The sequence below is a fragment of the Hoplias malabaricus genome, chromosome 15, assembly GCF_029633855.1.
Source record: "Hoplias malabaricus isolate fHopMal1 chromosome 15, fHopMal1.hap1, whole genome shotgun sequence".
Lineage (NCBI taxonomy): Eukaryota > Metazoa > Chordata > Actinopteri > Characiformes > Erythrinidae > Hoplias > Hoplias malabaricus.
In genome coordinates, this window is record NC_089814.1 from 7,626,917 (window position 1) to 7,643,138 (window position 16,222).

General features: G+C 42.3%; 1 protein-coding gene across 1 annotated transcript; it reads left to right on the plus strand.

The window, feature by feature from the left end:
* The first annotated feature begins 887 nt into the window (after positions 1 to 887).
* LOC136668742 (SWI/SNF-related matrix-associated actin-dependent regulator of chromatin subfamily B member 1-A) lies at positions 888 to 10,527 on the plus strand. The gene is made up of 9 exons (XM_066646425.1): positions 888 to 1,044; positions 1,837 to 1,948; positions 2,141 to 2,249; positions 2,709 to 2,846; positions 4,986 to 5,113; positions 6,088 to 6,254; positions 7,237 to 7,427; positions 9,511 to 9,642; positions 10,018 to 10,527. The coding sequence occupies exons 1-9, from the start codon at positions 961 to 963 to the stop codon at positions 10,055 to 10,057; spliced, it is 1,101 nt and encodes a 366-aa protein (XP_066502522.1). The 5' UTR covers positions 888 to 960; the 3' UTR covers positions 10,058 to 10,527.
* Positions 10,528 to 16,222: the final 5,695 nt, after the last annotated feature.

Here is a 16,222-nt window from a genome sequence, read left to right on the forward strand (position 1 = left end):
ATTTCACATTTCACCGGAGGGTTGCCTAGCCACAGCAGCAACTCTTTCAAAAGGTACATTCCATACATTTACACTGTAATGGACGGCCCAGTAAACATTTAGCCGTTGATTCAACGTTGAAATAACGTTCTCTACTCGATTCCTAGACTCTACTGGAGGTGGTAGATTCATAGGTCCCCACCAATGTCAAGAGATAAAAAATCTGATAGAAAGTGTAAAAACCATGACTTTATTCTACGTTGAAATAACGTAATGACTGCCGTCTAATCAACGTTGTCTTAAGGTTGAAAATGAAAGTTGAAAAGACGAATATTAGACGTATTTTGGACGTCCATTGACGTTAATAATGGTCCCGAAGTAAATTACTTGTATAAAATGCATTTTGGACGTCCACTGACGTTATCGATTGGTCACCACTTAACTAACTTATTAAGATGGATTTTGGACGTCCATTGACGTTATCGATTGGTCACCACTTAACTAACTTATTAAGATGGATTTTGGACGTCCATTGACGTTATTAATTGGTCACCACTTAACTAACTTATTAAGATGGATTTTGTTACGTTTAAAATATGTCCTTGACGGACAGACTACTTTTAGACCTATTTTGAACGTCCAGGGACGGTCCTTGTTTACTGGGGGGTGCTTTGTCCACGAGGTGTTAAGTTACAGAAAATGAGTGAATAATTCTAGTGTCTTAATGTTAATTTCACACTGGATAATACAAAGAAAAAATGCTACGGGATATTTCATGCCTTTAGCAAATTACAGTCAGACAGGAAAAGTCATGTTTACTCCTTATGCAGACATTATATATATATATATATTAATTAATGCTGTTTCTGATTGCTACTCTGTCTTTAATGTAAACCTCGATTCTCACAGACGTGTGTGTGTGTTTTTGTGGGGGTTTTTTTTACTGCGCATGCGCATTGCGTCGCTTTGTGTTCTGCCAAGATGGCGCTGAGTAAAACCTTCGGACAGAAGCCGATAAAATTTCAGCTGGAGGAGGATGGAGATTTTTATATGATCGGCTCTGAGGTGCGTGTTTGAAATCTTTATAAAATCTCTGGACACTAGGCTGCGCTTAGTTTAACCTAAGTGCGCATTTAGGCCGCTTTCCTGTCCCCTCTTTGTTGCTGTGTGCTAGCTCTCCGTGCTAACGCTCCGTTAATGAATGAATTAAACAGCGGAAAGGGTTTCTGTAGAGGACTTCATTAATAAACCCTGATTTATGAGCAAGTGTGAGATTTTGGGTTACACAGACACCTACTTTTTTGGGGTTTAAGGTCTTTAGAAAAGCTTGTGTTGTTATTGGTGATGAACTCAAGCCAAGCCTTGTCTGTTAGTGTCAATTTACATTAAAGGACCCGGAGTTTATTTTTGCCACCAAAAGTTAGTAAATATTTATGAAAATTATTAATTTATATTATAGATAACTTATTGAAGAGTTGAATGATTGATTTGCAGCCCTCTCATGAGTCGGTTTATGCTCCATACAGTGGGTCCCGGACACTGGAGGGCCATATATTTGACTTGCACATTGCCACTAAGTTTCAGTATAACATCACTATATAGCCATATAATAGTCAGTTTATGCTGCTGTAAATATCTAACCATTTTATAGCTGTGTGTTATTTTACCCTATTAGAAGCATTAAATCATTACTTTGATGTGCAATCCAGGGACATACTTGGTCAAATATTTTTATAGTCACTGAGAGTGTTAAAGATTTTGTGCCACAAGTTTGCTTCTCAGGTTTAAAAAAACAATCAATACCGCGTATTTGACAATCATTAATGAGGTGTTTATGCTTTATGACGCCATCTTTAGGTAGGAAACTACCTGCGTATGTTCAGAGGATCTCTGTACAAGAGATATCCATCCCTGTGGCGAAGACTCGCGTCTGTGGAAGAGAGGAAAAAGATTGTAGCATCATCACACGGTAAGTTATTCGCTTTCACTTGCAAACATTTCAGATAACATCAAGTCCAGGAAGCAGTTGTAAACCTAAGAATAGGAGACTACTGTCTCGTGTAGTGCATGCCTTAGAGCCAGCTAGACTTTTAGTCCTGCTTTTGGGCAGCAGTTTGGGCAGTGTTTTATTTTGTGTTAGATCATGGTTACACACATTTAGCCACCAGTGTGACCCTGCTGAAAGCGTCCGAGTGTGAAGAGATCTTCGAGGGCAACGATGAGAAATATAAGGCAGTGTCCATCAGCACAGAGCCTCCAGCTTACCTCAGGTAAGGGGCTATATTTTCCCTTTGTTTATATTTTAGAATATAACCCTGTTTAATTTGTACTGTCTTGTTTTGCCCATTTCACACGTGCATGGTAGTCCAGAAATGTTCCGGAGTTTTCCTGGAGGAGCTGTTTGTGCAAACGCCATTACCCAGTCTTTATCCTGGTAGTGCCTTAGTAAAGATTCTCAGTAAAATCAGGGTCAGTGCTTATGGAACTGGAGCAGGAAATGTTCCAGAGTTTTTCTTGCAAAAACGCAGGTGCTACTCCACGCCTAAACCACATGTTTCATTCCTGCTGTGAGATCGCACCAGAATCTGCCGTGAGCTGCATGTGTAAAAGACCTCTCCGGGACATCTTTGGACCAGATACTCTAGAGTTTCTTTAGAGTTCATGTGTGAAAGAGGCATGTGTCACATTTAGTATGTGAGGATCTCTATTTTTCTCCCCTCATTTACCAGGGAGCAGAAAGCGAAGAGGAACAGCCAGTGGGTGCCCACCCTCCCCAACAGTTCCCATCACCTGGACGCTGTGCCTTGCTCAACAACGATTAACCGAAACCGCATGGGACGAGATAAAAAAAGGACTTTTCCCCTGTGGTAAACTGGGTTTTTAATTTGCTTCATAAAACATCACTTCCCTGAAGTCACCATTAAATCACGTCTTTACTGAAAATTTCTGACCAATTTGATAATGATTTTACCCAAACCTTAACCCTATTATTTGTTAGCAGTAAATTAAGTCAGTTATTTTGGATTAAGATGTGTTTAAGCACCAAGCTAGTTTTGGCTGTCTCTACATTTGGAGTAGAATAATTGTGTAAATTACATTTATATATTATATTTCTATATATATATATATATTTATATGCAGCCCATACTTTCATCCCTTGTGCAATTCTTGTCAATTATTGTACGCTTTGATGAAGATTTAAACCAGTGTTTGTCGCTTATGAAAGTTTCTAGCTGCTATGACTGAACTCTAAGCCTTTGCTTGATATGCAAAGTCCTTGAGAAATTCAGAGGAATTGCATTTAATCGATGCTTAAGGCTGCGTTATTTTCATATTGAAGAGTTTTTCAAGCGCTTGACTGCTCATAAATTCTGCAGGACTCTTAAAAAGTTCAGTGCCCCAGGAGGGTTGTGAATAACATTCATTCTTTATAATTAAGCAGCCAGCACAAACATTTATGTCTGGTGTGCTGAGTAATGAGCATTGACCACAAATCTACTTAAAGAAAAGTCTGTGTTTTGGACTCTGTAATGATCTTGTCACAGTTAAAGTGGACGTATTGTTGATTAATTCAGCAAAGTGTAATTTATTGTGTGCTGCAGTTTGCCTGGTCTTCTTTATGGGGCCTTTGAGTTTCTTCCAAACTGTGGTCAGCTCAGTTGAGCACATTAGCCCCGCCGAATATCAACATGATGTGTTATGGTGATGTCAGCAAGACTGGATACAGACTGGAATATTGCGAGGGAATCAAAGCAGTGGCCTGGTTACATTGTGCAGCGTTTCGTCCTCTCCGGGGGTTATTTAAGGCCAGCAGAGGGTTTTAAGCCAGGACTGAGCCACAGCTTGGTCTTGTTGGGACTCTTGAGACCTTTCCATGTTACATTTTTTCAGCAGTCAGCTTATTTTCTGTTGATTCTCCAAGACATTTTTAAAGACACGACTGTCTGTAAAGGATGACCTGCCCTCCTCTTCCCCTCCTACGCAGTGAAGATAGCACAGAGGAATCCAGTCCACTTTAAAAAAACAATGTGGTTTATCAAAACATAATCTAGCCAGCCGTAAATCTGCTTTAAGGTGCTTTTTTTTGGGCTTTTATGTAGTTAAGCTTATACATGTGGCCTTCTAATATTAGCTTTATAGACCATGTGTGTAGAGGGTCTCCATTTTCATTGTTTATTTGTTTCAGGACACCACATGGATGCAGATTCTCTTATATACAAAGCCAAAACCATCATCGGAAGTGTCCCAGCATCTAGTTTAAAGCCATCTCAGAAAAGTAGAAGCTGTTACTGCAGCAAAAGAACGACAAACTCCTGATTATTAAACTTGATTTCAGGAGGATTGCTAAAAGACTGGTGTCTGCCTTCTGTAACACTGTACTTTTGGGCATGGGTGTATAAAGCAGTAAATATCATCCACCATATGTGCAAATGACATGCGTAGGCTGTATGTAAAACACAAATCTGTTTCCTGACATTTTCACTGGATTATTCTAACACTTGCTGCTAAACAATGAATCATGGCAGGGGTGTCACTGTTAGTCTGTTACACAGATCAGAGACAGAACTCATTTATAATTTTGGTTTGGTTTATAATGATGGTTTTCTTACTTTCAACTTTTATACTCTTTAGCGCAGTGTATTTCTGTCAGATTTGTCATTGACTTTTTAGATGAGCTTTATTTGAAACAAATGTGGAAGCTTCCATCTGTCACTATTTCTCTGTGGTTATTTTGACCAATCAGAGATCCAGATGATTGTGTGGTGACTGTGGGTGTTTTGATGTATAAACATAGTCATTGTAATTCAATAAAACAACATTATTTTCGTCCAAGTACAACTGGCCTCTCTTTAACCGTGTCATGTTTAACACTTCAGAAGTTTTTTTATGTTTTTAATATGTTGCATGGCGTGTATACTTTCAATATATTGAAGTAATGGATTTCAAGTGTATTGTCCTTTTCCACAACTCCAGTTTGTTGATGGGCGTCTTTCCTTTCTCTGTAGTTTTGATGACCATGACCCAGCAGTGATCCATGAGAATGCCTCTCAGGCAGAAGTTCTGGTTCCAATTCGATTGGACATGGAGATTGATGGCCAGAAGCTCAGAGATGCCTTCACCTGGAACATGAATGGTAATACTGCGCAGCACTCTGGATGGGAAATGAATCACAATTATTTTAAAATGAACAGTATTTGTTTCTTTTCGTTGTAACAGGATGATGTACTGACCCATGTCAAGGTTTTGTACTACACAGTTTCATTTTTTAAACTCGCAGAGAATAGTCATAATTCATTCATTCATTATCTGTAGGCGCTTATCCAGTTCAGGGTCACGGCGCCAGTCCTTCACAGGGCAACACACACTCACACACTCACCCCTACGGACACTTTTGAGTCATCAATCCACCTACCAATGTGTGTTTTTGGACTGTGGGAGGAAACCGGAGCACCGAGGACAGAGAGAACACACCACACTCCTCACAGACAGTCACCCGGAGGAAACCCACGCAGACACAGAGAGAACACACCACACTCCTCACAGACAGTCACCCGGAGGAAACCCACGCAGACACAGAGAGAACACACCACACTCCTCACAGACAGTCACCCGGAGGAAACCCACGCAGACACAGGGAGAACACACCACACTCCTCACAGACAGTCACCCGGAGAAAACCCACGCAGACACAGGAAGAACACACCACACTCGTCACAGACAGTCACCCGGAGGAAACCCATACAGACACAGAGAGAACACACCACACTCGTCACAGACAGTCACCCGGAGGAAACCCATCCAGACACAGAGAGAACACACCACACTCGTCACAGACAGTCACCCGGAGGAAACCCATACAGACACAGAGAGAACACACCACACTCGTCACACAGTCACCCGGAGGAAACCCATACAGACACAGAGAGAACACACCACACTCGTCACAGACAGTCACCCGGAGGAAACCCACACAGACACAGAGAGAACACACCACACTCGTCACAGACAGTCACCCAAAGCAGGACTCAAACCCACAACCTCCAGGCCCCTGGAGCCCAATAGTCATGATCTCCTTCTGAATTATTCTTTACTCTCTCTTTACTCCAGAAAAGCTGATGACTCCTGAGATGTTTGCAGAAATCCTCTGTGATGATCTGGACCTCAACCCCTTGACCTTCGTCCCAGCCATCGCCTCCGCTATCCGGCAGCAAATTGAATCCTACCCCACGGACAGTATACTGGACGAGCAGACTGACCAAAGGGTTATCATCAAGGTAAGTAGGTCTGCCATGTGCGTAGGGTTCAAGAGATGTATAGTCAGCCTTTAGCATCCGTGGGGGTTGATTCCAGCATCCTCGCAGGGAAGCATTTCGCCTCTGCGTGCACAGGTGCCATCCTGCAGGGCATGGCTGCTGAACGTGCTCGGTCATCAAGGAGCACAGAAATCAGTCCCTGCCTCTGGAGTATCCAAACTCAGCCTGATGGCCAGACGTATTGAGCAGATGCGAACACGGAGGGTCGTGTAGTGTTAGCACATGTCCTGGTTTTCATGAAACCACACTTCCATTCACATTTTCATTCACCTTTAAATAAACATATATTCTGCTGTTGCATCTGTGTTCTCTTCCCCGTACATACGTAGGTGTGGCGTGCTGGTCTTTGAGTTGCTGTAGCGGTTGGATGCTTTTATTTGTTGTTCGAAAATGTAGTGAAAACTAGCTCCCTAGACAGCTAGGGTTAGTCTCCAACCTCTATCCCCCGGGCGTCCTGATTTTCCACTACTCAGATGTAGCAACCCTAGGCTCGTGCTGGCATGCATTTGTGCTTAGAGTGGGGCTCTCACCTGGGGGTGATGGTCCTAAACACTGTCATGTGCATGTACTGTCTTACATATGTGTTTATCAAGGGTTTGGTACTTATTAAATGCCATAGTAATTTGCTGTTGGATGATTCAGACTTGTTTAGATAAGGCTCTCTTTTCCCTGCACATGTCGCTTCGATATTTTGTTATTTGTAAATTGGTATACGCAATGAATTGGTTGCTAGTATATTATTGCTAAATACAGGAATAATAGTGTATTATCATTATTATTATTAGTGCTGGGCATTTTCATTTTATTTAAACCCTGAAGTAAAATATTCAGTTACACCTTGTTAATAGCTACAATCAGTAAGCTATTTTTTTAAATGCACATTGTTATTTATAGAATCATGCCAAGCTTGTAGTTGCACTGCATGATGTGTTTATTCTACCAGCTGAACATCCACGTGGGGAACATTTCCCTGGTGGACCAGTTTGAGTGGGACATGTCTGAGAAGGACAACTCTCCTGAGACCTTTGCCCTGAAGCTGTGCTCTGAGCTGGGGCTCGGAGGAGAGTTTGTCACCACCATCGCTTACAGCATCCGCGGCCAGCTCAGCTGGCACCAGAGGACGTACGCCTTCAGGTGAGACACACAAAGGCACACACTTTAATACACACAGACATGACCATGTTTGAACAGTCGGTTACATGCAGACCATTCAAAACTAGTGAGCACAAATAAACCCACGAGCATATGCCCACAAACACGCACACACATTTACTCAGGTGCTTCTTGCCTTCCTGCTCATGCTGACAGACGCTCCACACACTTAGTGCCCTCCTTGTCCCTGGTGCTGTCAATAAGGATGTGATTAGAGCTGGAAGAGCTCAGCAGGCCCCACTCTGTCAGTCACCACTTAGGCCCTGATGCCTTTTTAATGGTTCATAGTTGAGCCAGTTCTCAGCTGCCCTCTTTGTTTCCGTCAGAGCAGTTACAGATGAGAAGTGGTTGCGTATTTGTTTTTCAAGTAAGGGATAAGTGATTATATGCACAAACATAGAGAAATGCTCGATCGTTTACATGTCAGAACAAATTATCATTTTAGGATGAAATGTTTGAAGGTTAGGCTTCGGAATGGGAATGAATCTGATCTGCCAGATTTTATTGTCCTCATTTTCCAGTACGTTTTATTCACAGCAATTACGTCTGTGATTTGTTTTTGTCTTAGGTTGTAATGTTGATGGATTCAATGCATTCGTACGAGAACAGGATATATTCCATATATCCCGAAAGCTTGTGCTTCACATTAGGGGAAGCATGGTGCAGCGTGTGCATTGTTCATTATTCTCCTTCACATATATACACACGCACACGCCATGTCCTGTTTACACTAGTAGATGAAGACCATGTTCGCTGTGGCCATTTACCATGTGTTCCTACACATCGGCTCATTCTTTACGACCTTCGTTACCTACAAATGCTGCAAACATTGCGGCCAGCTCACTCACCACAGCGTTTAATTCTCAAATGGTAAATTTGACATGTTTTTTGCAATGTCTGTTTCTCCTTGCTGGTGTTTTCTAGTGTGTAATTGGGTGTGCTCTCATTTTACATATACCATTATATTACTGTTATTTGGGGGTGAGCTCAGAGTACGTCAAAAGGGCCTTCATTTTTAGTAGTGGTAATAGATGAGGAATATAAATATCATGTATTAACACTATTTTTTCATGAGATAAACACAAGAAAACACAGCTTGACATTAATAGGAGCTTTGGCTTATGTTGTTTTTTGTTATTAACTTCACATAGAGTTTTTAGAGTGTGTTCACTCATCATTGCACTTGTTTTTGGGAGGTCCTGTGGGTCATGGGGGGGTCTTAGGAGATCTAGACCAGTTAGGCTTGTGTGGGTTATTTACCTTGCGCTTGAGTGAATACATTCTAAGATCAACCTTAACTTCATCGTTGCTTTTGCTTTGCTGTAATCCTCTAATTGTTTGCTTCTCCCACTGTCTGTTCCAATAGGTCTGATTTCAGGTCAATATACTTCAAAATTTCTTGATCTTCTCTCCCTACTTATCCCCACGTTTACCCCCACTTCCACCTTCATGCCCTGGGAAGCTGAGTACCCTCATCTCTTCTTTTTTTTTTTTTTTTTTTTTTTTTTTAATCTTTGCAGGACTTGTTCCTAAAGACTCCTGCCCAGTTTTCCTCCTAAGAACGTAAACTTAGATATTTGAAAGTGTGTTGGTTATGACTAAAGTGAAATAACATTCATATTAATGCCCTTATCTGTATAAGACCCATTATTCTTTGGGGTTTTTCATAGCCTCTTATTCGCCCTTGTTGGGCCCTCTATCTGAAATGTATGGATTTAATGTAAGATCTGAAGTAACAGACAGCGGTTTGATTGAGTGACATAATTGCCCACTGCATGTGCTAGAATGGCTTAATGAATAACTTGAACTTCTGCAGTCGCTCAGTATTTTGTGCATGATGCCGCACATTATTTACTGCTCATTTTAAAGCTTTACAGTAGCTGTAGATTTTGAATTGATGTTTTAAACTGTATAATTAATTTAACGGCATCTCTTCAGATCGCCCCTCACCACTAATGCCTTATGGGTCACCAGTGGAAATATCTATGGCCATGATTTCCTCCTTCCTGCTTCCGTGGTGTAACATTTCTCAACTCATCTCTGTGATTTCTGATCATTTCTGTAGTGAGAACCCTTTGCCAACGGTAGAGATCGCGATTCGAAACACGGGAGATGCCGACCAGTGGTGCCCCCTGCTGGAGACCCTCACGGATGCAGAGATGGAGAAGAAGATCAGAGATCAGGACAGAAACACAAGGTAAGGGGTTGTGTGTTTCCAGTGTGGAAAGGTGTTTGATTGAAGCAGAGGCAGCCTTCGTAAATTAACATTTATGGTCATGATTTGGGGATTATGTTGCAGTAATACCACAGTTTGGGGATGGTGCTGACGTGATGCATGTTCTTGAATATTTCATAACTTAAAAAGTGATTATATATAATATATTCGCTGTACAGTTCTTCAGAGCAATGTAGTGTATTAATACCTCATACCAAGGAATATACCTGGATGTTTATTAATTTTATTAATTAATTTAACTAGGCCTACAACGTCCTTTCAATAATATGCTTTTTTTCATCGCTGTTTTTTTAAAATTCCAATGCTCCTAAAACAAACACTTTTTGTTTTCCCTAGGCGCATGCGACGACTTGCCAACACTGCCCCCGCCTGGTAGAGAGAAGACCTTAAAGAATTTAAGATGCCACCACATGATAAGCTTAAGGCTTCAGACCCTTAGAGCTGCCCAGCACAGATACAGACACTGCTCTGGGTTACATTCCTCTGGCCTACTGACCTCCTCCACAGCCCCATATCCACATCACACACACACACACACACACACACACACTTGAGGCATAAACAGTGCGCCTCCTAGTTTGTCATGGCAACAGTTGGACAAGTCAGTGCCACATTGGGGCCACTGTCACTGACCATTAATCAGGTGTAAATGAATTGCTTGCTGTAACTTTTCCTCTGGTCTGACTGTAGAGAGACTAGTTCCAGACAGTGTGAACACTGGGACGTAGTAACACACCTCGCAGGACAACAGACGTTTATAAATTAATTGTGATTTTCTTTTGTTACGAGGTGCTGAGGCATCCTGTGTCATTCGCTTGCATTTTTTAATAAAAAGAATTAATAAATTGATTTGATTTGGGATTTTTTGATATTTGTAGTTTCTGTAGCTTCTTGTTAATGCCTATATCTGTGTTCTTTTTCAGAATGTGCTATCATAAGCGTTGTGAAATGATCAGAAATGACTGCAGCGATGAGGCTGCAACATGGAAATTTGACAGGCGAGATCTGTGGGAACTTCCCGGGATGTAAGAGACAGATAAAAAATAAGAATAAGTGCAGCGCCATACTTCAGTAACCAGTGATGCTTGGGGAAAGAGATAAAAGGTCAATATATTTATATAAAAAATTCAGGATGTTATCGGTGAATTTTACTTATTTCAGCTGTTTTTGTTAACCGTAAATTACCCTGTGTTGAACCAGCCCTTTGAATTCCTTAAACACAAAGACTTTCCATTCAAGCATTTCACTTTCAAAGCACTCTTCTATACAGAGAGATTTTCCTCTTTTGAAAAGTTGGATACTGTACTTTTATGTGAATGGAAACTGGAAGCAGTTCACTCAAAGCCCCAGAAAGCCCCTCATTAACCAGTGGATACAGTAGATTAGATTCCCCTATAATCCTCTGGCGCTGTATCACAGCCAGTGTGACTGGTGCCATAATGAGTGATAGACGTTTCAGGATTGTTCCAGACCCCTGGAGATTTTCAAGTCCGGCTTTGATTCAGCTCATGATTTGGATTTTACATACAGCATTTTTTGTAAATCACTGGGCAGTGAGTAGTTTTCAGTTTACTTTGGTGTACTGATAATTATATTTTAAAATGAGATGAAGCGAGTACGGGTGGCAATGGTGGAACAGGTCGAGTCACTGCCGCATATCTTCAGGGTTGGACTTTGGTGTGTTCTCCCTGTGTCTGCATGGGTTTCCTCCTGATGCACCTGTTCCTTCCCACAATCCCCGATTGATGTCTGTAGATGGGTTTGATTGTTTGAAAGCTGTGCTTTATCTCATAGTTTAAGCTGTAGTCATATTCCTATAGCTCGCACACTTACATTTATATTTATGGCTTTTTGCAGACATGCAAAACTATTGTACTGAGACACAAATAGATACGGGATTCCAAACATTAAAAAGTGATACAACATACAAAGCCACAATCACTGTTAATCACTGCCTGGGAAAAACAAAAGCAATTCGACAATTTAACAGAAATTGAGTATGAATTTTCACCTTAAATTTAACACAGATAAAGGTGAATGGAAATGTCCAAGAGCATCTAGACATTCCTTGTAATTAGAAGAGGATATCAGAGAAATACCTATACAGATGGATAAAAACCTATAAAAATATAATAAAGCAGCTGCACCTTAGCTTAGGGGCACCATGCCTCATGCCCAGAGCAGTGGAACTAAATACACTTCATGCAGTTTTTTTTGGTGATTTGGATGAGTTTGGTCTGTTTTTGGAGACACGATGGCTCAGCAGGTAGGTGCCACAGTCACACAGCTCCAGGGACCTGGAGATTGTTGGTTCGAGTCCTGCTCGGGGTGACTGTGAGGAGTGTGGCATGTTCTCCCTGTGTCTGCGTGGGTTTCCGCCGGGTGACTGTCTGTGAGGAGTGTGGTGTGTTCTCTCTGTGTCTGCGTGGGTTTCCGCCGGGTGACTGTCTGTGAGGAGTGTGGTGTGTTCACCCTGTGTCTGCGTGGGTTTCCTCCGGGCGACTGTCTGTGAGGAGTGTGGTGTGTTCTCCCTGTGTCTGCGCGGGTTTCCTCCGGGCGACTGTCTGTGAGGAGTGTCGTGTGTTCTCCCTGTGTCTGCGTGGGTTTCCTCCGGGCGACTGTCTGTGAGGAGTGTGGTGTGTTCTTCTTGTGTCTGTGTGGGTTTCCTCCGGGTAACTGTCTGTGAGGAGTGTGGTGTGTTCTCCCTGTGTCTGTGTGGGTTTCCTCCTGGTGACTGTCTGTGAGGAATGTGGTGTGTTCTCTCTGTGTCTGCGTGGGTTTCCTCCGGGCGACTGTCTGTGAGGAATGCGGTGTGTTCTCCCTGTGTCTGCGTGGGTTTCCTTCGGGTGACTGTCTGTGAGGAGTGTGGTGTGTTCTCCCTGTGTCTGTGTGGGTTTCCTCCGGGTAACTGTCTGTGAGGAGTGTGGTGTGTTCTCCCTGTGTCTGTGTGGGTTTCCTCTGGGTGACTGTCTGTGAGGAGTGTGGTGTGTTCTCTCTGTGTCTGCGTGGGTTTCCTCCGGGCGACTGTCTGTGAGGAGTGTGGTGTGTTCTCTCTGTGTCTGCGTGAGTTTCCTCAGGGTGACTGGACCCACCACAACTCTGAACTGGATAGGGGGTATAGATAATGTATGAATGGTCTGTTTTTTTTTTTCTTTCCTTTTTTGTTTTGTTTGTTTGTTTGTTTATTTATTTATTTTTGGATCCAGAGCTAATCGCCCCAAAATCTTTTTGTTTAAAGTCTTATAATAACAATACACCAAGGGAAAATGAAATTATCATTGTTCAGTGCACTGTACACTGCAGCCCTTCACTAGAGACATTTATAGGGCTCATTGTTCCTTAATTCATCCTAATTCAATCAGGAAGACCATGCCAAAGTACTTTGAAATGAACTTTTATGGGAGATCTTTCTTCTTTTCTTCGTTGACATCTGGAGCTCACTTTCTGAACTTGGAAACTGTGGAAAAAAACCCTATAGAGCAGGAGGCGTGACTAACGCTGACCTCAGCAGAAAGGAACATCTGAGGGATGAGGAGAGAAAAATGCACAATGACTACACAGATGTGATCTGAACATCTGCTGCATTTGTAGCTGGATGTTAGACACACAAACATGGCACGCGGGCGTCAATCACACAGCTCCACGATAGAACAAAGGTTTCCATTTCAGAAACAGAGCTGGCGGAGGACGTGTGGGGAAAGTCCACCAGAGACAGTGTAAGAAAACCTCACTGTGTAACTCTTTCATGTGCTTTGGATCATTTCTGGCTAATCTCACTTAAGCTGTAGCTAAAGCCCCTGAGAGAGGTTGATCCTCCACAAAAACCTGCAAAAAGTATCCAGTTCTACTTTCTGGACACACCTGTGGTGCATTAAGGTGTTTGCTGTGCTGCAGCTAGGAGAGTGTAACAGTGGATGCCACAGTTGTCAGTGTTTACAAACCCTTCATGTGTCGGAGAAGAAAGATGTTTACACTTTTTCTGTCACAAGTACAAGAAGTAGATAAAGTGTAGCTGCCACATTCAGCTACAGGTAAATATAAGTGTTAAACACAAAGCACACAATCTCACACAAGTTCATGCATCGTTTCTTCAGAAGTTGGTATTAAAATGATATTTGGGTGGGAATGTGGGGCTGCGGATGGTGTTGCTGCCGCACAGCTCCAGTGTCTGGGCTTCTGGGTTTGTCGCTTGCTTCTGCTCACGCTCTGTGAGGAGTTTGGTGTGTTTTCCCTGTGTGTGTATGTGTGTGTGTGTGTGTGAGAGAGACTGGGTGTATGTGTGTTAAACTGTCCACAAGTGTGTGTGAGTGATTGGGTGAGTATGAAATTGTCCACAGGTGTGTGAGAGTGTCTGGATGTATATGTGTGTGTGTGACTGGGTGAATGTCTGGGTGTATGTGTGTGTGTGTGTGTGACTGGGTGAGTGTGTGAGTGACTGAGTGAGTATGTGAAACTCTCTGATCCTGTAATAAAGGTCAGAAAAAGGCCTCCATATGCCGCAGGTGTGAGGAATACATTTCGGGGTTGGAGCATGGATCAGACAATTCAGCAAAAATTGGCAAAGCAAGTAAAAAGACTCCTACTTCTGTAGAAACATCCTGCTGTTGGTTCAGCTTAGTTCATTAAGTTCAAAGCAGGGCTCCGTCCGTCCGTCCGTCTGTAATTTGGTTCTGTTTGGACAGTGAAAGCCTTAATCTTCAGATGATCTTGACCTGCTTTTCCTGCATTTGTTGTTTTAGAAAGTGTTTGTGAGTAAAGCCTTTGTGTTTGATTGGGTTGAGAACGTGTGAGTGTTTCAGGTAGGCCACAGAATGCAGTGGGTTACCAGGTCAAGTGCAAGTATGTGTTTGTGTGTGTGTGTCTGGACCAGCACAGGCTTGCTCCCACCTGAGGGCTGGGCTGTGTTCTCAAGTTCAAGATGCAAAAATAATTCTACTATTCAATTAGAGGTGTGTCTGTGTGTGTGCTTCCTGCATCGCTGTAAATGTGTTGATTGGAAAATGAGACCAAACCTGAGTCTAAAAAGAGACCATTAGTAAATCTTAAACCTGGAGGATCTGAGAACAAAACGTGTGTAAACACAGAACTGGAGAAAAAAAGGGTACGTTAGAGGTACATTATAGTCGCTATAACTGTATGACTTTTTACATAATTAATGATAGCGCACATTTCTGGTTTGGGACATTTACTGGGGGCAACCATGGCCTAACAGTTAGAGAACAGTTAGAACAGCACCGTGTCTTCTCTCTACGTTCACAGCTGAAGTGCCCTTGAACACCTCACCCAACCCCCAGCTGCTCCTGAGAGTTAGAGATGGCAGCCCACTGCTCCAGGTGAGTGCTCACTGACCCTAGTGCTCTAGTATGTGTGCAGTCACTGCCACAGAAGGGTTAAATGAGGACAACGCTGTTTGAAGAATGACCAATGAATGTAAATTTTGGTTTACATTTGCGTTCATTAATCACAGCTTGGGTAAGTTCAGAGTAAGTATCTATTAAGTTAGATGTATGTACTTAGTAAGTAAAAGGTATGATAGTAGAAATATGTCTCTATTACTGAGTATCTTACAAATATTTAGTTCTGAATGTAATTCTAGATCATTTAACATTATTCACAGTGCACCTACAGAGAAGGATATGGTCAGCTACTTTCATTACAGGCGCTAGCAGGGTTACAGAACGTGTGTTTTACCACAATAACCACACTGTTTAGCCGCTATGTACTGGGGGGTTATCTATACATTGACTAATGATGAAATGGATGTTGCTCTTCTTTCTTATTTGGAAAGTGTTTGTAAGATACCAGTAATAATCACATATTTCTAGCATCATACCTTACTTAGTACTTATTTTATCTTAAGGCTTACTTAACAGGTACTTACTCTGTACTTACCAAGTACTTAGCGGGCTGTAATTTAAAGTATTACCTTATCTTTTGTAGCTACTTTACGTGGACCAGTCTATCACAGGGTTTGATCACACTGCACATACTGTGGTACAGCCCTATAACTTGTAGAAGGTGTTGCCTGTGTGTAAACAGCTGACTGACCCTGGCCTTCACATTGGTAAATGTTAGAGGACCGTGAGGCTAAGGGCACATCTGCTTCGTCTTTCACATCAAAAGTAGGAATTATTTAAAAGGTGGACGTTTAAAGTAAAGGAGTGGGGATGAGTTTGGGTTGACTTCATTCACCAGTCATGTACGCAGCAACTAATTCCATGTGCCTGTGCGTTATGAGGCGTCATCTCCATGGGACATGGAGCAGAACAGATGAACGACTGGTTTACATAGTGCAGTGTGTTTTTACAGTAACATCTGTTTTCTGCCTTAAACTGGGTTCGATGGATCATTGTAACATGCATTGAACAGACCCATGCAACCCAAAGCCAGGCAAACTGAACCGATCGTATGTGACCAATGCCAAAGCAGTGCCCAAGAAAACATCTATTTTGCCATTGTTTTCCTGCGATAGGCTTCTTAAGACGATTTACTCCGAGAGCTTTGGCTTTAATGGCCGAGGAAACAAAGACTGGCCTGATAT